Source organism: Lactuca serriola, chromosome 9 (assembly GCF_051521515.1).
Source record: "Lactuca serriola cultivar US96UC23 chromosome 9, Lser_US96UC23_V15, whole genome shotgun sequence".
NCBI lineage: Eukaryota > Viridiplantae > Streptophyta > Magnoliopsida > Asterales > Asteraceae > Lactuca > Lactuca serriola.
The window spans coordinates 61,498,031-61,521,552 of NC_136416.1; the positions used below are offsets into that span (position 1 = coordinate 61,498,031).

The window sequence follows — 23,522 nt, forward strand, 5'->3', positions numbered from 1 at the left end:
CACTAAAAATCATAACCAAAGGTAGGATTCCAAAATCATATCATAAGTCAGCATCGCATTAGCATTCAATCAACCAAACCTTCATAATAATGTTGAATGATGATGATTTAAGTCATTTAACCACACATCATGACTTAATCATCATCATAACTACCGTTTTGTAACCCATATGAACACAATCACTTTATTTGCAACGCTAAAGAGTAGACTTTTACACAGAAAGGAAAACATTACAGTAAATATATTTAACTTACGAAACAATTCATAAACATCTTTATCCATGTTTTAATCATCAATTAGAAACCATGCTTTCACTTTCTTTCACAAATCCATCTCCAGTCCAATCTTTATCAGATGCCAATCCTTTCTTTATCGCCCGTCTCTCCTTAATTGCTTCTTGCTGTATTCTCACAAGTTCAGTATGCGTAGTAAAATATTGAAGTGAAGCCCTGCATAAAACATTTCAAAAAACTCATTTCTTTTATAAAATGTAATTCAAATTGACATTTTCAACTGCATACCCTCTAAATTCTTCTATGGTTGCGAAGTTATGAGCTCTCATGAAGTCCTTGAGCTCCTCACACAGCTTCGATACCATATCATATCCATACATCATCACACCCGTGCAAACCTAAAATTACAAATAATTTTTAGCAGTTTGACTTGTTATTTGAATAAAATATTAACTTGAAGTGAATTAATTATACATACTTGAACTGTATTTGCACCAAGAAGAATGAATTCAGCAGCATCTCCACCAGACTCTACACCTCCAATTCCAGAAATTGAATAGTCGCCATCTTGAAATTCTGATTTCATCATTTGTGCAATACTCATTACTTTTGCAAGTGCAATGGGATGAACTGCCTTGGAAGAATAGCCTCCTGGAGTTGAGTATCTGTGAGTCATACAAGTGAAAGATTGTTATTGGAATCAATGGAATCTCTCAAAGGAATTGGAATCAGAAACGGAAATGGAGTTTGAAGGAAGTGTAATGTATTGTGTGTTGGGTTGGCAGGAAATGAAATGAAATTCAATAACAAAAAAAGATTGAATAAGTTATTAATTTTCATTTATAATTTAATCTTTTACAGTAAATTATATTTTTGGTCCCTAAGTATAACTGTTTTTTTCAATTTTGATCCCAAACGTTTCTCTTGCACTTTTGGTACCAAAAAAACATCTTGCAATTTGGGTCCTTATTTGAGGTTTTTGTAAAGTTTATGGTCCTGTTCCAAGAAAAAGATCATATTGGGACCAAAATTGCAAAAATCTGCTATACTCAGGGACCAAAAATAACTTATTTTACTTGGAATTAGGGACAAAAAAACTAATAAGGACCGAAAATGCAAGAGAACCATTTGGGGCCAAAATTGCAAAAATCATCTGCACTTGTGGACCAAAAATGTAATTTACTCAATCTTTTATTTCAATATATATGAGGGGTATTTTGGTCTTTTGATAAAAAAGAAAAGAATAGAGCTGATTTCCTTCCACCCGACCGCCCTTGAGAACGGTGGAATCCATAAAACAATGAAATTTGAAGGGATCTGACTGAAATGAATTCGTCTATCTAGCAACCAAACACACCATGGAATGGAATCTCGGATTCCAATTCCATCAAATTGCAACCGAAACCATAGATAACACTTGTCAAATTAGATTAGATATACAATATAATAATACTAACCCTTCAACACAAGGCTCGGGATGTAATGTCTTCAAATTAATGCCCATCACACTCATTATTGTGTTAATTGCAGCTATACCCTCGCATCCGGATTTCAAAGCCACCCTAGCTGGCTATAACACACAAAAAAACAAAAAACAAAAAACATTTCATATAACACTGACACTGACACCGACACCGACACCTCACTTATGGATTCTGACCTCCTTACTGCTAAAGCAAACACGCATACCTGAGTAATATCTGTAATATTTGGAGTCATTTTTGCCCAAACAGGAACCGTAGCTTTAGCATTGATCCATCCACATACCTCTTCTAACAAATCACAATCCTGCCCGACTGCTGCCCCCATTTTTCTTTCGGGCATACCATGAGGACACGAGAAATTGACTTCAATAGCATCCTATTAAAAAAAAAAAAAAAAGTTAAAACTATTACATTCCAAATGGCGATGAATTTAGATTTTTTAATATTTTACAAAAACTTACAATTCCAGTTTGCTCGACTCGATCAACGAGTTCTTCCCATGCAGCTTTGTTGTATTCCTCCATGATTGATGCAATAAGTATCCTGTCTGGATACTCTTCTTTCAATTGTTTGAATTCTTTCAACATTGTTTCTAAAGGTCGATCACTTATAAGTTCAATATTTTGCCACCCAATAACTTGCCCTTTAGATGAGCCATTCACTCCAGCTCGTAGGCGCGCGTATCTTGGGGTAACATTGATAACTTTTGCAGCATCTAGTGACACCTGAATATTACAGGTTAACGTTAGGAACTTGATTGAAACAAAGGTCAGTTTTTTGAAATTTGAAGAGCCCAAAAGTCATAATTGCGACATGAAGTGGATTTCTGACTGATTTATGAAGCCTGTTTGGAACTTGACTTCATCAGTCTGTGAGAAATCAATTTGATTGCATATTTTGGTAGAAACGTGTAACGGTGTAGGCGTTTTGATGGATTTGTTTGGGAGAAAGGGGAAAGATTCTTAAGTTGCGTGAGAAGCTAAGAAAGGAGAGTAGTTTGACAATTTGGCACTAGTGTAAAAATAATGAACTCTTCCTCCTTTTCCCTTCTCTGATCACGACTTTTCTTTGTTTCTTTTCCTTTCTAATCGAGATCGGATCAGGATCGGATGATTGGAGGAAAAAAAGTTAAAAAGTAATTATAGCAACTAAAAAAATCGAGATCAGATAATTTGAAGTTTATTCCGGTGTTCATATCGGAAATCAACATTATAATCAGTTTACACATACGCAAACAGCCATCCGACTTCAAATTCAAATGGAGGTGATCAGTTAAAATCAATCTATGAAAGTTCACTCTGTTTTAATGGAGTAAAGTTATTGAAGAAATTAAGAACGATCGAGCATTATGGATCAGAAGACTTACTGTTTTAGCTATGACTGCACCCCAGCCTTCATCGAAAGCTTTTTTCATGACTTTGTAGTTGGTCCCTGGAGGACCCGACCCGATTACGAATGGATTGGGCATATGTAAGCCATTAACGTTGACACTCAGATCAGGTTCTTGTTGCTTCATTTCTGAAGCAACGATCTTCAAGCCGCCAACTCTTGCTCTGCCACTGACACGGCGGCGAGACGATGGTAAAGCGACGCGGGAGGATGTGAGGCCATTGAGATGGGTTAAACCCAGGGAAGACGCCATACTCGTAAAGAAAGAAAGATTAAAGGAAAGACGATGAAGATGGGGACTGAAATCTGGGGAATATGATGATGAGAAAAATGGTGAAATTGAATATCTGGGAATCTGAGTAAAATGTTAGAATAATTGGGATCGGGGAAAATGAGGCATCTTGTTGTGAGTGGATTGGCGTTGGTTTATGAGCTGAGGCTGAGCTGCCGAAAATGTGTTACGTAATCCTTTGAAAAAACAATTAAGATTCGTATGTAATAATAGAAGGTGATATGCTTATAATGAATTACTATTATTTTTATCAAATATTATAATTTTTTAAAATTATTTTAAATTGATATCCAACTATATGTTTTTTTTTTTAAATTTCATTAAAATAATGTTACTTTTTTAATATGCCTACTTAATCTGGAAAACGGATGATTTATTTACCATTTCGTAGATAATATTATCAATTCATATGCCAAATTGTCATATAATATTGTCATTATCAATTTCATAGACGATATCATCATTTAGAAGATGATATATGTAAAATGGATGGCTATTTTGTTGAATAGACTAATTTTTTTCATTATTACGTTAAGAATGATCGATGATATTAAACATATTGTTTTTTTGTTTTTTTTGTTTGTCCTTTTTTATCAAATATTAGAGAAGCAATAAATATTAATTAGAATGTTAAGAGTTATAACTTCAAATTACAAGCATGTATAAAAAAAGAACTTTTCTTATATTCTAGACAAAACTTCAAAAATGGTCATTGTGGTTTTCAAAAATATCAAGTTTAGTCCCTAAGTTCAAAAAAACTCACAGATCGTCCTTGTGGTTTCAAAACTTTTAACATTTTGTCATTCCGACTCACTCCGTTACCATTTAGCCGTTAAGTCATGGGCATTTTTGTCGTTTCATTACCCAGGGACCATTTATGAGGTTTTCTATTACTTTTTTTTTAAATAAATAAATAAATTTAATATGCAAGGGTCCCACCTCTATTTCCCTCTGACTCACCGAGTCATTCCCCCAACTCGGCAGGCTACTCACTGAGTGAACTATAGGAAAACCCTAGCCCTACTCATCGAGTCTGCTCTTGGGACTCGGCGAGTTCATGCCATGATCAAGCTCAAATGACCTCCTGAGGTCAGATCCGTTCCTCTAATCTATAGATCTGGCCTCTTTAAGCAACATAAACACGTAAAGTCTAGATCTTGATGCCCATGCAAAGACCCAATGGCTCTATTTGAAGAAATGGACTCAATATGTCACCCTAAGCTCATATTACCCAATGTCACCCCATAAAGATCAAGGAGTTAAGGTCTCTGGACCTCTTTGGATCCAGATCTGAAGCCTCAACACAAGAAGGGACCAATTGCACCATCATTCACACTCTAAATGGGAAAGAAACCCTAACTCTCAAGGATTAACACCCAAAACTGAAGAAGGATCGAATATATAGCTCAATATGAAGTCCTTAGGCTCTGAACTCCATAGAATAGCACCCTCTTCAACTCCCTCTTGCCTTGGTCACCTTCTTCTTGCAAAAACACCCACACAAGGATCAAAAATGGCCTCTTCTTCCTCACAAACGCTCTAGATCGCTTAGGGTTTCACTCAGGGGTCTGATAGCCGCAATTGGTGGCTATAAGCCCCTTTAAATAGGTCTCAATCCCCGGGAATTAAGGCTTCATTAAATAGCGCAGACTCACTGAGTCCACTACTCGACTCGCCGAGTCTGGTCATTAACCCGGATGGAATTCGCGACTCTACTCGGCGAGTCTAAGCATCAACTCGCCGAGTCCCTCCAAAATAAGGAAAAAATAATGTACCTGGGAATCCGGATGTTACACCAACACAAAAAAACTTTAAACTTGTTTTCTTTGTGAATTTTGTATGTGATTTGTATTTGTGTGTCGACTCAAAAAGATTGACATTTTTATAGTAGAGTATCTATCCATTAATTGTTTATTAAATATATTATATAAGTTATAAAACCTTTGAATATTTAATCATTATTAAGAGACTTTTTAGTGATATTCATTAAAATAAGAGGTTTCAAATGCATGAGATGTTTGCAAATTTTTATGGGGGTTTCAAATACATGAGATTCAAGAAAAAATGCTAGCTTTATAAGTATGTATGATGTATGATTATATCCAACTATATGTTTTATTTTTTTACATTTCATTAAAATAATGATATTTTTTAGTATGCCTACTTAATTCTGGAAAACGGATGATTTTCTGACCATTTCGTAAATAATATTATCAATTCATGTGCCAAATTATCATATAATATTGTCATTATCAATTTCATAGATGATATCATTATTTAGAAGATGATATGTGTAGAATAGATGACTATTTTGTTGAATAGACTAATATTTTTCATTATTACGTGGAGAATGATCGATGATATTAAACATATTTGTTTTTTTCCTTTTTTATCAAATATTAAACAAGCAATAAATATCCGGTGTTAGGAGTTATAACTTCAAATAACAAACATGAGCCAAAGGCCTTTTAGCCCAACGGTATCTCATGTTGTCCTTCCTTCTTAAGGTCGAGGGTTCAAGTCTCAGTATGGATATAAGTAGAATAATTTAGTTTAGTATATATTTTCTTGTCGGTGGTTATCCAATTATTATTATTAATCCTAAATGATCATTTTCAAGTACAAACGTGGTCTAACATCATGTTAGAGTTACGTATGAACAAATATGATGACAATGAAAGCATTATTAATCTATTCTAAATCATATATTTTATCATTTTCTTATTCTTGTGATATTTTCTTTTTTCCAATACAATAATATACTAGCATGTTCGTTCATTTTAAGAGTAGACTTTTGTTTACTTTTACTAAAAAAAACGTTTACAACTAAGTTTAATCATTAATATATTATATTAAAACATGAAGTAAAGAGAAAAAGATAAATCTAGTTAAATTTACTAATTATTTAAAAAAAAAAAATACCTATATATAGGCATCAAAATCACAGTTGGACATTTACAAACTGCAATTTCATCAAAAGTATTTTTTTTAAAAAAAAGGTTGTACTTTTGACATGATGAAAATTGCAAATGACATGAAATTCATCCAAACCCATCTATGGTTTCATCTCCTCAATCTCATATGTTATTTTTTAATTAATCTCAAGTGAGATTGTACAAGTGTTTAATGGGATTGTATAAGTGTTTAATGCATAGACATTTGAAATCCTTTTAGAACATTTTCCCAGTGCCATCTTTTCGTGGAATAGACTCATCTAGCTCCATTCTACGCCATCCCCCAACCAATGAACCTATTTCTTCATTTTTATCATACAAACCAAGAAGCCCTCCCGTGTGTATAAACATAATCTTTCTTCCTTCCCACTTTCTTGGATTTTCTGCCATGTCTTTCATCATTCCATAAGCCGCCTTTCCACTACAAAACACACATAAATAAAAACCAAAATATGACCTTTTTTTTTTTTTTTTTTTTTAAATTCCATGCTTCAAAAGCAAATATAATAGCCCAAACCTGTAAACAGGATCCAGGATCACACCGGTGCTTTCTGCAACTTCCTTGACAAATTTAAGCTCTTCTGCTGTACTCATGGCATACCCGACTCCTTTGGCCTATCAAAACAAAATATTAAACAAATATCAAAATGTCAAAAATTATACATGAAAATAAGTTTATGTTGTTACATTTTCGATTTTGACTATATCATGTGAATTGACTCCAGCTTCAAGTCCATCAAGTAGACCTTGGACATAATCATAGAAGTATTCCGGATCATCACATACACAATATGCAGTAACCTGCAATTTAATTTTGTTAAATTAAAAGTTTTGAATCTTTAAGGAAAGAAATTAAATTAAAATAAAAGATGTGGATGTACTTTTGTTTTAAGCTCACTTAGACATGAAGCAATTGACAAACCAGCAACTGTACCACCACTAAGAATCAATAAAAATACAATAAAAATGAAGTTAGAGAGAGATAACTTTATATAATATCATGCTTAAAATATAAAAGTAATCACAATAAAAGTTGAAATAATAACAAGACTAAAACCTGCCACATGCTACAACAATATCATCAAAGCTTGTTTTGATTGTCCCGTTTTGGACCTGATTCTCAATCTCCCTAATTGCTTCAATATATCCCCTACATCACATGTTGGAATTCACCTTTTAATTTTTTTTTTAATATTTTGTAAAAATATATATATATATATATATATATATATATATATATATATATATATATATATATATATATATATATATATATATATATATATATATATATATATATATCTTAAAAAAAATCCAATCTCACCAGGTCCCTAAGGAATTTGATCCACCAACCGGAATGACATAAGGTTTTCTTCCTTCTTTTATCAACTTCTCTTTCAACAAATTAGTAAGTGTCTGAAAGTCAAGCAAAAAGGAAGAAAGTTTTGTAATTTACTACAATATTTTTGTTGACAAAATGTTTGAATATATTACATACCAAACTTCCAATTCTTGAATATTCTTCCTTTGAAACAAGATCAATATGTGCACCAACTAATCGCTCCACCAACAGGTTTCCTGTCAATCCAGGGTCTTTTTCCACAAGAACCTGGATGGTAATTAGATTTTTAAATTAAAAAATAAAATTTATAGATCAAGAAAAACTGAGAAATGGTTTGAATATAGGAAACCTTTGAGGTACGAAGTATTAGAAAACAATCTAGGTTGAGATACTTGGCAGCGACAGCTGTCGCACGACAATGGTTGCTTTGAATGCCGCCAATGGTTATGATGCAGTCTGCTCCTTGTGCAACCGCATCTGCTAACAAGAATTCAAGTTTGCGAACTTTGTTCCCGCTCAATTGCATACCTGAAAGATCATCACGCTTACATGATGAAGAGTTTTGTGTCAGTATTGCAAAAAGAAAGCAATCAACTATGATGATATCCAGTATTACTGATAACTACCCATCTAGGTTTTAGTGGAATTCGATGCTATCCATACACATTTTCAGAAAAGAAAGCAGCAGGTACTTGTAAAAATCATCAATCATATAACAATTACATCAATAAAAACACTTCATAAGTCATGTAACTAGGCATAAAACCAAAACTTTTCACCGATCTGCATTCAAACAAAATCCATATACTGAACGAAGTACAAACCAAAATATGGATATGAGCTAGTTACCTTTAGCCAGACTTCAGTGTCCTTGGGCAAGTTAGGAAGGTTCCATTTGTGAATTGGAGTCGGAAACTGAAATCAAACAAAACCAACAATAAAAAACGGCATAAAACAGGGAGTGAAGGAGGGAAAAGGGTACGAATTACATGTCCAAGAGAGAAGGCGTGAGAAGGAATTGGATTGAGTTTAGATGCCCATGTCGGAGGATGATATGGTCTCTGCGTCAAGAACTCGGAAGTCGATTGTTGTTGTTGTTGCTGTAATTGAGTTGTGGATGCCATGAAACGAAATGGAGTTTGATTTGGGCGTAATTTGGGGGTGTTGGTGGTGGGTAATGAGAAGAATGGTGATAGGCTGGGACTTGGGGTTAATCGCCGAATGCTCCAGGTGCTGTTCAACATCAGGAGAGTGGACTAATCACTATGGTCCCAAATCTGTAAAGGAAAGATAACCATGGTGGCCAAGTAGTAAAATTTAAGACTACAGTGCTCAAATCGTTAAGTTATTATTGAAGATAATCAAGAAGAGCACACAACTTGAAGTCATGTTTTATGACTTTAATATATATGAGATTTTAATACTTTATTCAAGAAATTTATTATTTTTATAAGAAAATAGTTTTTAAATCATTTAAAAAGCATATAACAAGTTATTGTGAGAATATGAGATAATGTTGTTAAATAATAATTAAGTTCCACAATTATATTACTTATTTATTACATGAATTATTCAACTTATTTAAGAGGTAACATGTTTCATGTTCATTTATTCCATTTTCGATATTTTTTTTCTAACCTAGAATAGAGTATACAGTTATTTGTTTTGGAATTTTTACGATAATATTATTAAATAATAATCAAATTATATTATGGTTCATTCTATTTTAAACTTTTGTTACTAATTTAAATGCCAAGTTTTAATTTTACACTATTATTACCAAAAAAATTTATACCGAAAACTATTTGGTCTACTACCTTCTTGATTTTCAAATATTATTGCTTCGACTTTACACAATTTACAACAACAAACTAGTTCGATTATGGAATTGTGATAATACACAATACTTAAAAAATGAAATTTTATTATATACAAATTAAAGCATAATATAAATTACAAGTGATTTATTCACTCATACACAATTTAGAATAACGACATGTTAATCCAATACATGAAATAAATAGTTTTGGTAATGTGGAAACAACTTAGCTGACTAAATCAAGATTTCGTTTTTCAGTTTTTTCGTTCTCTTCCAAAATACACAGTTCCCTCGGTCATTTCCTCCTCTTCATGATCTTCCTCAAATCCTACTCTTTTAATTTTTCCTTTAAACTTATTATGTATTAGTTATTCTGCATTCCAACTTCTACTTTTTCTAATTTTCTATTTTTTTTTCTTTCTGTATGTTCATTTCTATTCTTTCAAACATATTTGGTTTTTCAACCTCACAAATCACAACATATTTTAAGGTCTAATCTTAATTAAAACCTGACTCTGGACACAAACTCGACACAAAAATAAATGAGCTGACGTGACACGATTTACAAACAGGATGAATTATAGTCAAGCTCTCTCAATTCATTTGTTATTTCAACGCAACATGAGACATGTGTAAATATTATACATAAAATTATAAAAGTATATCGAGTAATATGAATAAAAGGCTAAGTTAGATTCTATATAAGTGTCAAATGCTCAAAAAATAAGATAATTATAGAACATAATCTAAAATGCTTAGTTATTGTGTCCAATGTTTTAAAAGCCGTTTTTTTTCAGTTGTACCGGTTCGATGATTGGTTTCGATTCAACCGTTTCGACCGCCGATTTGACTACCAGTTCAATCGTCGATTCAACTAAGAATTTTTCTAGATCTGGTGGTGGTGTGCGTCGGCCTTCAAGTTATGTAAACTTCGAAAATGTTTAATTTTCTTTTAAGATATGTTGTTTTTTAACAAACTAAGTGAAATTTAACTATACAAATCTAATAAACATGTTCAATGGTTTTTTACCGGTTTCATCACACCGGTTCAATCTAGTTTTTGAAAAAACGGTCTGGTTTTATCCAGTCTAAAAGTTGACATAAAACCAATTGCTATTGAATTGTTCCCGTCATGGTCCAACCGACCAATAATACGGTTTTAAAAACATTAAATTTGTGACATTGTGTGTATTTGCAAGATCCGACAATAGCTTCTTTACGGGTCCAAGCCAAAGGAGTGAGAGGTTCGGGTCGATCCGGGTTGATTTGCCCCAAAACAACGACAAAAGCTTGTGTCTTTTTCCCTTTAGATATCGAAGCATAGAGGAGTGCGAGTGCCTGGCATGGCAGGATAAGCTCGTGCGATTGAAACTTGAAACTGAAGAGCTGAGGAAAACCCACACCCAATTCCTGGCAGTTGCAACTCACATTTTCCTTTCTGTGAGTGTAAGATTATGTGTTCTCTAACTCTAACCCTACCATGTATCCCACCAAAAAGTCTCAATTGTTCCACTATAATCACTCGAAAGACCACTTGTCCATCATATTCAGTTCCAGTTAAATATAGGAGCATCAAAATTCGATTACAACCTTGTAAATGCTCTTCCACATTATCATCGTCATCGACTAAGAAACCCAATTGGGTAAGACGGGAGCGGGATAAAGCCGATGAGGTTTTTGAGGAGGGTGAAAGGGTTTTTTTAGTAGTTAATTTCTACCGGTTTGTGTTCATCAAAGACCCAGAACAGGAGGTCTCCAAACACCTTGCGTTTCTACAGGTTCCCATTCTCTGTTTTCAATTATAAGGAATTTATTTGAATGTTGAAGTTGATTTTGATAAGTGTTTTAGTGAGTGTTCGAATGTGCAATTGAAATGATTAGGTTGTGGTGATGACTGATGACTTATGACTTATGACTTACTTGTAGGGTCGTGACATACATGGTCGGATATACATGAATGAACAAGGAATCAATGCTCAGGTAGGTAAAAACGATTCCTGCATGGCATCTAAATTGGGCCTGAATCATATTTGAAGAATGATATGAACCCTAATTTGGTTAATTTGTGGTGCAGTACAGTGGGCCATCGGAAGATGCTCTTGCATACGTGAATTGGTTAAAAGAAGATGAGAGATTTAATGATATATTAGTTCAGATATCACCTCCTGTTCACAGGCATGCTTTCCCAAGACTCAAACTGCGGTATAAACCTTCTCTTGTACAGGCAAGAAAGCAGTCACACTCCTCTAAGCTGATTTTTTTTACTAGACATGGTTTTTCCTGACGTTAAGTACTTAATACAAAAAGTCAGGAAAATGAATCAAGTCTAGAGGTGGAAATTATTCTTTTTTACTAAATGTTTTTAAATTTGTGTTAATTTTGTTCAGTTGGAAGGAGGGGTATCACATCTTCCTTTAACCGACTCATCTATGCGAGCAACGCCTCTCACACCATCTGAATGGAGGAAGAGACTAGAGGATAGAAATGTCATTTTATTAGATGTCAGAAACGGTACTTTTCTTCTCCCCTCTCCTTATCTGATCTTATTTAACACATTAATTATTTAATTGTTATTGTAGTAATAAGGTTTTGGTATTTAGGTTATGAATGGGATATTGGTCACTTTCGTGGAGCTCAACGACCAAATGTAGACTGTTTCAGGAGCACAACTTTCGGGATATCTGAATCAGAGGTATATAAATATAACTTTCTCCATAGTCAAATATCAGATTTCAAATTATAAAATGTATCTATCAACTCGATGTTTATTCATTTGATACAGGACATTGCTTCAGATCCTTTAGCTAATGTTAATAAAGAAAATACAGAGATATTAATGTATTGCACAGGTGGTATTCGTTGCGACGTATATTCCACTATCCTTAGGTATGTATGTGTATATGTATATATGTATGTATGTCTGAATAATGAGTTGTGCATATGATTTGATAGACAAAGGGGTTACAAAAAGCTGTATACATTGAGAGGAGGAATCTCACATTATCTAGAGTGTGAAGGCTCGGTGGAATGGATTGGAAATTTATTTGTTTTTGACTCTCGCCTCTCTCTACCACCACCTTCAGTAGTTAAACATGATGAAACCAAAGTTCATGATGATGTCGTGTTTGCTAAATGCTACATTTGTAATTCAAAAGTCTCGGAATTGAGACATCGGAATTGTGCAAACCTGGATTGCAATCTGCTATTCCTGTAAGTAACTTTAGTGTGTACCGTAATTTTATATTTTTTTATAATTTGATGTTCATAAAAAAATATTTTTTTTCTTTTCAGGTGTTGTTTGAGTTGCATGGATGAGTTAAGAGGATGCTGTTGTTCGAAATGTACATCTGCTGATAGGATTAGACCTGTGCTTTCAGGTCATGAAAGATACAAAAAATGGCATCACTATCGCGACACATAAAGATTAAAGATCCATTGGCATTGTAGTGGAAGACACAAAGTGTAATATGAACACCTAATAAAATTAATTTTTTGTACATTTCTGAAACAGTTAAACTAAACCACAACAATGTTCTATCAAGGTTATAATAAAGGAACAAAGAAATGAAAAAACTAGTAAGAGCTCCAGACAATGAGTATGTATGATCATGTTTGGATTTCAACATCACCTTCACAGAATTTCCATGATCCATCTTCTTGCTTCTTCAGCAAATAACGGATCGTGTAGGTACTGAAATTAGTCATGATTAATGTTATCGATATAGTTTGTAATGATTGTTAAAGGGCAAATTTGTAACATGCAAAATATCTACCTATAATAATTTGGGTTCTTTTTATGAGATGAGTCCACAAGTTCAGCTGCTTCTTCAACAAGAGCCTCTATTTCTGCCATTTCCTTACCTGTTCCATCTGTCAAAATGTCTGCTTGAAGAATAGTCAACTCCAGCAAAACAAATCTCCAAAAGCAACACCTGTCTTTTGCTGACTCAGCTAAACCCTTCCACTGTGTTCAGATTAATGGAAAGTTGTAAATATCAGAGACCTTGAAAAAGTCAAAGATTTATTATAAGTTTTGAACAAATATTTAAAAGTTTCATATGAACCCTCTGAACATGAGTAAATGACTATTTTACCCTTTTGTTACCATTAAGTTAAAAAGAAACATCCCCAAAGCAAAAACATTACTTACCTGAAGAAGCATCGACCCATCAAGAACATCAACAAGATTATGAAGTTGATGATTAGGCCCAAGAGCTTCAGCTTTAACAGTTTGCCATTGTTTAACAAGACTTTCAGCTTCTTCCACACGCATTGATCTCTTTTTACATGAATTTAAACTCGCACCCATGCTAGAATCTTTTACACCTCCACCTTCGATTCCACCCTTGACTTTTTCCTTTTGCGTTGACCACAATGACATCACCATTTTGGCAATATGATTCCCCTTATCACAAGCAGATCCCCAAAGACCATGAGAAGATTCTGTAAGTGATCCCGTGTTGGGCCCACTGAGGGCCCAACTAGATACCCTCCTGGGCCCACGAAACCGCACACCCATGGTTGCAAATAATAAGCAAAACATTGCTGTGGCAAAGCTCATATACCTAATTGTGTTATTTGGATCCAACCAAATTTCCCAAATATTATCATAGTGTACTCCTAAGTTTCTCTTTAATTGAACAGATGGATAGCTTTCGGGTTTCAAATTGTTTGCTATTAGTGGGCTTTGTAGATTTGATGGAGTCAACTGCTTCACAGTTGACCCAAGACGTGGTGAAGATGAATGATCTTCAATAGTTCTCCAATCAGATGAAAAAGTAGAAGAAAGTGGTCTCTGGTTTAAACTTGGTGATGTTTGTGGTGCTCTTTTTCTATTCTTGTTTTCAGAAACCTTCTTTTCACCAACAAAAAAGCTATCCTGTAGAAATTTGTTTGAAAAATTAGCTTCTTTTAAGACTAAAAACAGATATGTTTTTGAACAAGTATTAACTCACCAAAGATGGAGAACAGTCCCTTGTGTCTGAAAACAAACCAAGTAAAGCATCCTTTACCCATGATTCCTGATCAATCCAGCAACAATTCTTGTGTGAGATTATATCTACATTTATCACATAACCCATGATTTAAAGGCATTTGAAATTTTGTAAAAAATTGCATAAACAAAAGCATACAAGCAACTTCTTGGCATTTGAAGCATCCTTGATGTCCATCCGTGATAACAATGTTCTTGAAGTTGAATTTAAATTTGACTCAACCTGCTGAAGCCTTTCAATAACCGCAGCCTCGTCACCCTGTACAAAATTACGAAAATAGCCCTCAATATGTTGATTAAACACATTCTATACAAGAGAAAATCACCTCTCCTAGTAGAAACAAGCAAAAGGCTTCTTCAAGTTTTAAAGCAATTCCTTCTGATGCCACAAAACACTCAAGAATACTTTTTGCTTTCTTAATCTACAAAATAAAATGAAAAGACTTTAATGAACAGATATGTGAGATGTATTTTTTTTTTAGATATGTGAGCTTAAAATAAATAAAAAATGTACCAGGTTTCCAAAAGGAATATACCATCTCTATTTGCTTGCTTGAAAAACCAAGGGCAATATGGGCCATCATTACAGTATAGAGGCAATTTGCATCAACTACTACTCTTTGATTCTGTGACTCGAGTGACTTCTTGTTCTTTCGTGTATTAGCTAAACTATCCCATGTAAGAAGCTCAACTATTTCTGCAGCCATGAGCTTATTTAAAGCTTGATTCAAGAAGGTTGACCAATCTTCTATTTGGCATTGACTTTCCACATCCAGTCCCTGTCTTAAGAGTTCCCTCAAGGCTGCAATTGCCCCTACTCTCCTCTCAGCATTTTCTTGTGTATGAGGCATGCCTAACAACTCCAATATGCATGCAGGAGCAAGCTCTTCCAAAGATTCTTCAATCTAATGCATATTGTAATTGATATTTCCATTTAGGGTGTTTCTTTATTTGAATAAAAGGAAAGTGAAGTAAAAAGCACCTGAGATAACAATGTCATCTGCTCAAGTGAAGGTTTGCTTTTGAGAAGAGACTGAGCACGAGCTAAAGCTTCAAATCCTTGGGAAATCTTGTTCTTTTCAAAGTTTGCTTTTGCTATAGCACACTTCAAGAAAGCACCTATAAGGCTATAATAAGAAAATGTGAAGGAAAAGACAGGTGGCAAGCTCAAACCTCTTTTTGCCTTTTCTTACCTCTGCAAGAGCCATTGATAAAAGCAAATCATGAACAAAAGGCTTAGAATCAGGGTGTTGTAGTGCTGTTCGCCCAATGTCTAGAGCAAGCTTTTCTTCTCCAACCTAGAAGAAACTTAAATTAGATATATATACTAAATATAAACAAAGAAATTCAAAAAGAACATGAAAAACAATACAACGTAGTTCCAAGAATCATCTACCTCTTGTAAGAGGGAAAGTGCACCAGGCAACCAGGACCATGGAATTTGAAGAGATGACTTTGGTGGAACTTTTTCCCTTACATTACCAGCATAGTCTGCTTCAAAAAGAAGCTTATCACGCACATCCATTAAAAGATTCTGAAAATATGCAAAACAAAGCTATATATCAATGCTTATGTAGTGAGTTTATTGTTATCCTGTAACAAAGGGATCATATTAATGTTACTAGGGATATTAAAATAGATTTAAAGGCACCTGGCGAGAAACAATAGTATCCATGGTGTATCCTTCTTCAATCTCAGCAAGTTTTAGATGCTTCATGGACTTAACAATCTCATCTTTCTCTGATTTATCGGGAATACCAAGAATCTGCAATATGTTCATTGTAAGTAATTCAGATTGATAAGCATCTTAACTTATCATAGGTCACAAATACCCTAGTCTTCAACAAGAGGCAACATAAGTCATCTCATTTGTGGTTGGTAGAAATACTAAAGACTATATATGATGAAGCAGAGAGAGACATATACAAGGATGTACCACTAAGAAATCCCTCATATAACCACTATCAGTCAGATTAGATTAATTAATCCCAGTATTAGACAGTTAAACCCAATAATATATAGTACTAATTACAGCAACAGAGTAATCAATAACATTGGCTGCTTGTTTTGGTCAAATCTAGAGCCAATCTGATATTAAGGATACATTTAACTGTGAGTGGTGAATATGAGAGTACAGTGTCAAGAAATTGACGCCAGTAAGGCACAAATTAATCATGAAACGAGTACAAGGAACCTGGTAGCAAGTGACAGGTATCTCAACAAATGCTGATCGTGTATGATGAACATTGTTGCTATTATCAGCGACACGAACGTCAGCAATTTCGCGACCGCTTACAGACAGCAAAATTCGTCGTTGACGCCTTCTCGACAACGAATCAAACGAAACCCTAGAAGGATAAGAAGAACTGGTAACTTCACCGGAGCTGTATTTACTGAATCTCGTGTGAGTCTTGTTGTTTGGAGAGATGTAGCAGCACAGAAGTAAAATGTGTGATGAATCAACAAATACTGCTGCCATGGAAGAAAACGCCGGTGTCCCTCAAGTAGCAGATAGAAAGAGAGAGTGAGTGAATGAAGGAAAGAACAATGTTACAATGCAATTGAAGCTTGTGGAAAGAATGGGAAAGAAGAAGGGCGAGAGGAAGCCATGGCCCAAAAAGCAGCTAAAGGAACTTCTGGAATTGCAATTTGTACCTTTTCCATTGAGCCTTGGAAATCCCTTTCCCTTTCCCTTTCCCTTTTTTTTCTTTTTTCTTTTTTTTCTTTTTGTTGTTTGGATCATAAATAGCTCTCGAGATTTTTGTAAAATGTTTTAAACATGGAAATGGTAAGGTAATTATAGAACATACGAAAAAAAAAGTTACATAACGTCTGAATTAATGTCATTTACACCGATTTTAATCTAAGAAATTTCTAATTTCATAATTATTCAAGATAATAACAATAATACTCAAACCACATGAGAATGAAATAAAATTGTGACTAAAGAAAACAGAAAGCGACTAATCATACTATCTGTCCGTTTTAACATTATTCAAAGATTATAATTATAATTGTTATCATACCTTGAAGAATTTGATACAAATAAAACTAATTTAGCATGTTAAACTGGACATTGTGTTTTCTTGTGTGCGCCTGAGGTGGAATTAGACATTGTGTTAAACTAGGGACCAAAGCTAACAAGTAATAGTTAGGCTCCGTTTGATACGCATCTTTCCAGGTTTAAACAGATCTTTCTGGCTAAATGGACCGGAAAGACTGTTTGATTTGCACAAAAGAAGGGGTCTTTCCTGGTAAGATATGTCTTTCCCAGAAAACCTCAAAATCATATCTTTCTGGCTGAATGGGCTTGAAAGACAATTATACACCAAACATCGTCTCTTTCTTTCTTTATTGGATTATTAATTTTTTTAAATTTATTTTTTATTGAATTATTACTTTTTTTTCATCATTCAGCACAGTTAATCAGATGTACAATCAAACAACATGGTTTCTTTACCAGTCAGAAAACTTTCTCAGACAGCATTTTACCGGACAGCACTTTCTCAAACAGAAACTATCAAACGGAACCTTAGGATTAGGATATCCAATTGGTTTTAACAAAAAATTAGAGGTATTAATGTATTATCGCGTTGTAATTGATAGATGTTTTTTTTTATAATACTCATTGCAATGTGAAGTTTCCAAAAGTGTATTGGCTTGGGAATTTTTTATATTATTTTAAAATAAGTAAAACGTCATCAAACACAAACACAATCAATGTAAATAATATTTTATATTTTAAAAATATTCACTTATTTGATTAGACTCGAGATAAGTAATTTGAATCACTTTACAATGCCAATTAAGATTATGTTGAGTTTAATCGCTTAATTTGCAAATGTCAACTAATATTTTAAGTCAAATTCAACCACTTGAGGTATAAAATTTGATCGCAAGCGTATAAAACTTGTGATATTTTGAAAAAATATTCGTCAAGTATCTTTTAATTATATTATCGATTATTAAAATTTTATTCACTTATTTCTTTCTTCGTGGGCAAAAAACTAAAGTGGCATTGATATAAAGGTTTGTGAAACACCCATTGTTAAGGTAAATTTTAAAAAACTTTTAAAATCTTTTGATTTTAAATCTCATTTTGAAGGTCAAAAATGCAAAATAATGGTCCCAAATATCATAATCATAGTTTAAAGTTTGAAATAATAAGGTTGTTACAATTTATATCATAGCATAGTTCAAAATACCATACAAACTGGCCTTCAAAATTTTCATTGTCATCTTCTATTCTTATCTCTAGGCCTTCATCTATACAGATGTCAAATTATAGTTAAGCAATGGAATGTCTTATGAAAATACTCGATTGACTAATTTTGAGTAAGTAATGATGACAATCATTATAGTCAATTCAAACCTCCAAAATCAACAGAAAACCAACAAAGTTTTCAAAAAATCAACAATATTAAATCAAGGGTACAAGGGACCCAAATTTATCAGAATGGTTTAATAACCGACAAATCAAATCTCAAGGGTGTAATAACTAATAATCCAAATCAAAGGGGTATATAAACAAGTATCCAATGTCAAGGGGTATATGAACTCATAATCCAAAGTCAAACACCAAAGAATTTCTAAGATGTTAAACAATGGTAAGATTAAATAAGATGATAAGAAGCAACGATTTATAAGTTTCTCAAGATTTATTTTCGTTTTAAGTTTTAATACGTTGTTGTCTCTGATACTATATACTTATTGAGATATTTCATGTCACATTGATATTTCTATCCATTTCGTTTTACACATTTGACAAAACAAACATTTTAATAAAATTACATGTCAATCTAAACGCTATAATTCTATGGAGAACATAGACAACAACAGGTCTTTGTAATGAATAGAATCCATAAAGACTATTATAGTGCACAAATCAATTGAAACATATGCATACAACATTTGATGAAGAATCTTCCCAAGAGCTTCAGTTGACCTTAAATGAAAAGTCAAGCACCCCAGTCTTCATCACTTGAATCCTGAACATACCATTTGATGATGAAATTAGTTGAATCCAAAATTTTCAACAATCAAAATACAAAATACAATTTCTTGCATTTAACCCTATTACTTATACTAAAACTATGTGTAATTACACAATTTGCATTATCACATAAACATGAATCTTGAGGTGATTATTTCATCATATGAATATATAATAAGTGACATTAAGTAAAAATTGTAAAAAGCTGATTAGTAATAAAAAATCTTACCTCGGATGGATCTGATATATCTTCAATTTCATCATCATCAACCTAAAAAAATGAGAATGTTGTCAAACGAAAATCTAGAAATATTTCTGTTAAGTAATTAAGGAAAGATATATAAAGTTTCTCAGCAAACTATGTAAAAATGACACTATATTTTCACAACCTTTTTAAATATATACTTGAACATAAAATATTTATCAATCCAAAATGCTAGAAGAAAAAAACAATTTCTAGCAAGTAATCTTATAAAAGAAATTTAATAAGAATACCTTAGCCTTTTTCTTCCTTGGAGTAGATTTTGTACCTAAAGTGAGATGTATACCAATAAATTAGACTAATATGCTTTACTAGACAATAAAAAAAATAACAATTATATAACATATAGCCATATATGATATAGTAATATACCACTAGCTCTTCTTCCTTTAACTCCTTTTCCCTTTTCTTCCTTTATTGCCATCTGTAAACATCAGAAGTTTAATAAAACAAGTCATTAACACTTAACACATTAATTATTCTAAAAGGGTATATGGTGGAAATAACGATTGAAAATATTTCATGATTTAAAGTATGACCTTTTCCTCTTTTTTCTTGAATAATGTAGAGATAGTGGCTTGAACAAGAGAACCACGATCCTTCACTTTTGTTGCTGAAATACTACTTTCTGTAGCTTCTTCAATCACTTCTGTTTCTTCAGGATCCTTACTGTAGAATATATATATATAGCAAAAGGACTTTCAAATTTCAATCTCCATTTTTGTTAAAACAAAATGTTTTCAGAAAGATACCTGATTGGACTTCCACCAGTTACATTTTCTTCCTCGTTAGAAGATTCAGAGTTGATATCCAAATCAATTGCATCATCTGCAGAAGAAGATTCTGCAAACCTAAAAAAAGATCCTTAGTTATTGGTTATGTGTATATGCTTATAAACACAAAACCTATTAACAATAAATGAAAGAATGCTTACTTATAGTTCTTTCCAGAAGTCCTTGCTGAATGCCTAGTTGGTGTTTTTTGACTCAAATCTTGTAAATCATTTTCACTGTCTGAAAATTCCTCTTCTAGTTTATGTACAGGAGTCTCCTGATGTTTGACTTTGACCTGAGTTACTCTACTTGGAGTTACCCCTTGTATTCTTTCACTTGTTGAACCTGCACCACCTTTAAAATCATACTCTTTTTGCTGCCCCTGTGGAAAATATGGAATGTGTCAAGATTATGTCCAAGAACTGATTTGCAATTGTGGGGAAAAAGTTCAATAATTGTAGTGACCATATTCATATTTTCTGGAAAGCTGAGTTGGGTTTCTTCTGGATTCTCTTCCTTAGTGCCAATCCACCATGCATCAGAAAAAACAATCTGAAGAAGAAAAACATTTCAAGAAGCTTAAAAATTGCAGACCTGTAAATCATGAGAGAATGGTGATAAGAAGTAAACAAACACTAACCATGGTATCAAAGTAATCTTCACACATCACGTTCTTCCCACCTTTAGAGAACTGCAGTGTTAGGTACCTGTTTTTGGGATAAACAATAGTCCCAAACAGCTTCATCCTACCCTACATACAGAAGAGAGAAGATCCAGTCACAGTTAGTTTATGATGAATCAGGCATATGCCCCATGATTAATAATCTTAAACATAACTTTATTTCAGTCACAGTAAAGTAGAATAGACAAGTAAGATAGATCTTGCATTTATTTCCCTTTCTAATGCAATTGAATAGTTGGTTGAAAGGGGCATTTACATTTTTCACATCTATCAAATCCTACCAGACACACGAGGACTCGTAAACTCTCACAACTTTCAACCGGATTGAATTCGTAAGCATAGACGGAAGCAAATCACCAGATGAAGTAAACAAACCTGGGGGAAATCGAGGTAGAGAATAGGGTTTTTGGAGCTGAGATCTTTGAGCTCGCCGAGCTTGCCACCAGAAATCGGAGAAATTAAACCCGGAAATGAGAATAGAAACCGATTCTTCCGGGTAGATTTCCTGAGTACGTCTGCACCGTGGTGTTTGATCACTGTCTTGGAGGGGTTCAGAGCCAGCGACGAAGCTTTCGCCGGAGCTTCAGATAGCAAGTTTTTTGAAATTGCAAGTTTTCTGAGTCGTTTCCGTTCTTCTGCTTCAGGGTTTGTTTGCTCCGCCGCCGACCGGCCACTTTTATCATTACCACCTCTCGCCATCGGGGGAGATTATGGAAGGCGGGAAAAGACTGCTTTCACTACACAGTCTACCCCCACGAGTCCACGACTAAAATCAATTGTAGAATTATCGCATGTTCAGTTATTTGTCAAATTGGATTTGGGTTAATTTCTAATTTTATATTTTCTTTATTTAAACCAAAAATATATATATCGTCGTTTAAAACGATATTTTCCTTTTGTTATCCGGTTGGAAATCCTAGTTTCTAAGGGTTTTTAAAGAGATAAATGATCTGTACTTAACGATTTTTTGTCATACACAATAATTTATGTATTATAGAGTTATACAATATAACACTTTAAAGCATAAATTGTTATGTACGAAAAAAAAATGTTACGTAGAAATGAGTTCCATTTTAAAAATGATTTTTTCCTTTTCTTATTCATTTGTTTGGCAATTGGATGGGATTTTATCGACACTTATCATTTTCTCATGTTTTTTTCAAACTTTCAAAATGAATTGAAATTCTTAATGAGTATAACTTGGGAAAGTAAATTTTATCAAAAATAAATAAATAATTAAAATCTCTTTCAAAAAAATGTTGAATATTACCATACTACTCTCTATTACTATGACAATCACGATCGTCGTCCACCACACCAACCACGACACCATCATCACCACCACCACCACCGTCTTTGCCATCATCATCACCAGTACTATTTTTATAAGTTAAGAAAAAAAACAATAACACAATTATGTCATTTATATTATTGAAATCAAATTAATATGACATATATGCAAATCCAACGGAATATTAAGTTTTATTTGAATTCTATTTTCTACCAACCAAACAAAATATATAATTTTAATTATCTGACAGATTTTAATTCTTTCAGAAACATTATGTGAACTCAACGTCATTTTAATTCTTTTGGTGATCGTGTCCTTTTGAAGGTCTCACCATGGAAAGGCATGATAAGTTTTGAAAAACGTGGAAAACTAAACCCAAGATACATTGAGCCATTCGAGATCCTTGCTAGGATCGGTCCCGTAGCGTACAGACTCCAGTTACCCCAAGAATTTTATGAATGTTACAAGTTGGTATCAGAGTCTTGGTTTGAGTGGATTGGATGAACACTCGTGTGAATCCAATCTCAAACTAAGGAAAAAGATTTTTAAAGTGATTTTCAAATGGTTTTCAAAATAATCAAGGATGATATGATGTGTACGATCAATCGGAACCAGTAAATAGACCCCAAAATACCTATTATTATTTGATATTATGATATGTTAGAATAGCATGCTAGCGATAGGCTAGGATCTTCATGATGTTTTCATGATAGAACTGTCTGATTATATGATACCTGATAGCCTAGGGTCCATCTCTAATGGAATTGACATCATTATTGTAGTTGCTTAGTGTATGTATCATGGTCATACATAACTAAGATCTTATAGCCTCATAATGTTTGATTTGGCGTTATTTCCTGTTCTTATTAGATGAAGGTCTTAGGGTAGGATGTGAGGATTGAGAGTTTGGTGGAAGATTCATGGATGAGTAGTGTGGGGTCAGCTGACAAGTTTTGATATATATATATATATATATATATATATATATATATATATATATATATATATATATATC

The 23,522-nt window shown here is 33.4% G+C and overlaps 5 protein-coding genes across 6 annotated transcripts; 1 reads left to right on the forward strand and 4 right to left on the reverse strand.

Annotated features, from left to right (window-relative positions):
* Positions 1-38: 38 nt before the first annotated feature.
* PYD1 (pyrimidine 1) lies at positions 39-3,586 on the reverse strand. The gene is made up of 7 exons (XM_079019749.1): positions 3,084-3,586; positions 2,179-2,442; positions 1,923-2,093; positions 1,691-1,803; positions 712-898; positions 522-631; positions 39-449 (listed from the first exon to the last, which is right to left on the reverse strand). The coding sequence occupies exons 1-7, from the start codon at positions 3,357-3,359 to the stop codon at positions 293-295; spliced, it is 1,278 nt and encodes a 425-aa protein (XP_078875875.1). The 5' UTR covers positions 3,360-3,586; the 3' UTR covers positions 39-292.
* Positions 3,587-6,438: 2,852 nt separating this feature from the next.
* Positions 6,439-8,987, reverse strand: D-CDES (D-cysteine desulfhydrase). The gene is made up of 10 exons (XM_079019748.1): positions 8,684-8,987; positions 8,544-8,609; positions 8,044-8,238; positions 7,851-7,961; positions 7,677-7,768; positions 7,410-7,502; positions 7,234-7,291; positions 7,040-7,153; positions 6,870-6,967; positions 6,439-6,773 (listed from the first exon to the last, which is right to left on the reverse strand). The coding sequence occupies exons 1-10, from the start codon at positions 8,936-8,938 to the stop codon at positions 6,569-6,571; spliced, it is 1,287 nt and encodes a 428-aa protein (XP_078875874.1). The 5' UTR covers positions 8,939-8,987; the 3' UTR covers positions 6,439-6,568.
* A 1,825-nt stretch (positions 8,988-10,812) lies between these two features.
* LOC145073189 (Rhodanese/Cell cycle control phosphatase superfamily protein) lies at positions 10,813-13,089 on the forward strand. Of its 2 annotated transcripts, none has more exons than XM_079019750.1 (8): positions 10,813-11,291; positions 11,440-11,493; positions 11,588-11,737; positions 11,901-12,024; positions 12,114-12,205; positions 12,296-12,399; positions 12,466-12,723; positions 12,805-13,089. In XM_079019750.1, the coding sequence occupies exons 1-8, from the start codon at positions 10,968-10,970 to the stop codon at positions 12,932-12,934; spliced, it is 1,236 nt and encodes a 411-aa protein (XP_078875876.1). In that variant the 5' UTR covers positions 10,813-10,967; the 3' UTR covers positions 12,935-13,089. The 2 variants fall into 2 exon arrangements, with proteins under 2 accessions (XP_078875876.1, XP_078875877.1); XM_079019751.1 differs by having other exon boundaries at positions 11,152-11,291; positions 11,593-11,737.
* Positions 12,977-17,203, reverse strand: PARC6 (plastid division protein). Its single transcript, XM_079019743.1, has 12 exons — positions 16,701-17,203; positions 16,158-16,271; positions 15,903-16,040; positions 15,700-15,804; positions 15,489-15,611; positions 15,043-15,411; positions 14,833-14,928; positions 14,646-14,765; positions 14,469-14,534; positions 13,664-14,392; positions 13,287-13,477; positions 12,977-13,204 (listed from the first exon to the last, which is right to left on the reverse strand). Exons 1-12 carry the CDS (start codon positions 16,983-16,985, stop codon positions 13,120-13,122), a joined length of 2,421 nt encoding a protein of 806 aa, XP_078875869.1. The 5' UTR covers positions 16,986-17,203; the 3' UTR covers positions 12,977-13,119.
* A 2,010-nt stretch (positions 17,204-19,213) lies between these two features.
* On the reverse strand, positions 19,214-22,001 carry RHL1 (root hair initiation protein root hairless 1 (RHL1)). Its single transcript, XM_079019753.1, has 10 exons — positions 21,592-22,001; positions 21,175-21,285; positions 21,000-21,086; positions 20,696-20,916; positions 20,514-20,612; positions 20,301-20,430; positions 20,134-20,185; positions 19,995-20,029; positions 19,729-19,770; positions 19,214-19,494 (listed from the first exon to the last, which is right to left on the reverse strand). The coding sequence occupies exons 1-10, from the start codon at positions 21,913-21,915 to the stop codon at positions 19,465-19,467; spliced, it is 1,131 nt and encodes a 376-aa protein (XP_078875879.1). The 5' UTR covers positions 21,916-22,001; the 3' UTR covers positions 19,214-19,464.
* Positions 22,002-23,522: the final 1,521 nt, after the last annotated feature.

Bases quoted from the DNA above. Each gene is read 5' to 3' on its own strand.
- PYD1 (XM_079019749.1), bottom strand. From the start codon at position 3,359: ATGGCGTCTTCCCTGGGTTTAACCCATCTCAATGGCCTCACATCCTCC. The intron at 2,094-2,178 runs GTAAGTTTTTGT...TTTTTTTAATAG, and splicing joins GAGTCGAGCAAACTGGAATT to GATGCTATTGAAGTCAATTT. The intron at 1,804-1,922 runs GTATGCGTGTTT...TGTGTGTTATAG, and splicing joins ATATTACAGATATTACTCAG to CCAGCTAGGGTGGCTTTGAA.
- D-CDES (XM_079019748.1), bottom strand. From the start codon at position 8,938: ATGTTGAACAGCACCTGGAGCATTCGGCGATTAACCCCAAGTCCCAGC. The intron at 8,610-8,683 runs GTAATTCGTACC...GTTTGATTTCAG, and splicing joins ACGCCTTCTCTCTTGGACAT to TTTCCGACTCCAATTCACAA. The intron at 8,239-8,543 runs GTAACTAGCTCA...TCATCATGTAAG, and splicing joins ACACTGAAGTCTGGCTAAAG to CGTGATGATCTTTCAGGTAT.
- LOC145073189 (XM_079019750.1), top strand. From the start codon at position 10,968: ATGTGTTCTCTAACTCTAACCCTACCATGTATCCCACCAAAAAGTCTC. The intron at 12,025-12,113 runs GTACTTTTCTTC...TTTGGTATTTAG, and splicing joins TTTATTAGATGTCAGAAACG to GTTATGAATGGGATATTGGT. The intron at 12,724-12,804 runs GTAAGTAACTTT...TTTTCTTTTCAG, and splicing joins GATTGCAATCTGCTATTCCT to GTGTTGTTTGAGTTGCATGG.
- PARC6 (XM_079019743.1), bottom strand. From the start codon at position 16,985: ATGGCAGCAGTATTTGTTGATTCATCACACATTTTACTTCTGTGCTGC. The intron at 15,805-15,902 runs GTAGATGATTCT...AGTTTCTTCTAG, and splicing joins CACTTTCCCTCTTACAAGAG to GTTGGAGAAGAAAAGCTTGC. The intron at 13,478-13,663 runs GTAAGTAATGTT...ATCTGAACACAG, and splicing joins ATGGGTCGATGCTTCTTCAG to TGGAAGGGTTTAGCTGAGTC.
- RHL1 (XM_079019753.1), bottom strand. From the start codon at position 21,915: ATGGCGAGAGGTGGTAATGATAAAAGTGGCCGGTCGGCGGCGGAGCAA. The intron at 21,087-21,174 runs GTTAGTGTTTGT...TTTCTTCTTCAG, and splicing joins AAGATTACTTTGATACCATG to ATTGTTTTTTCTGATGCATG. The intron at 20,431-20,513 runs GTATCTTTCTGA...TATATTCTACAG, and splicing joins ACTGGTGGAAGTCCAATCAG to TAAGGATCCTGAAGAAACAG.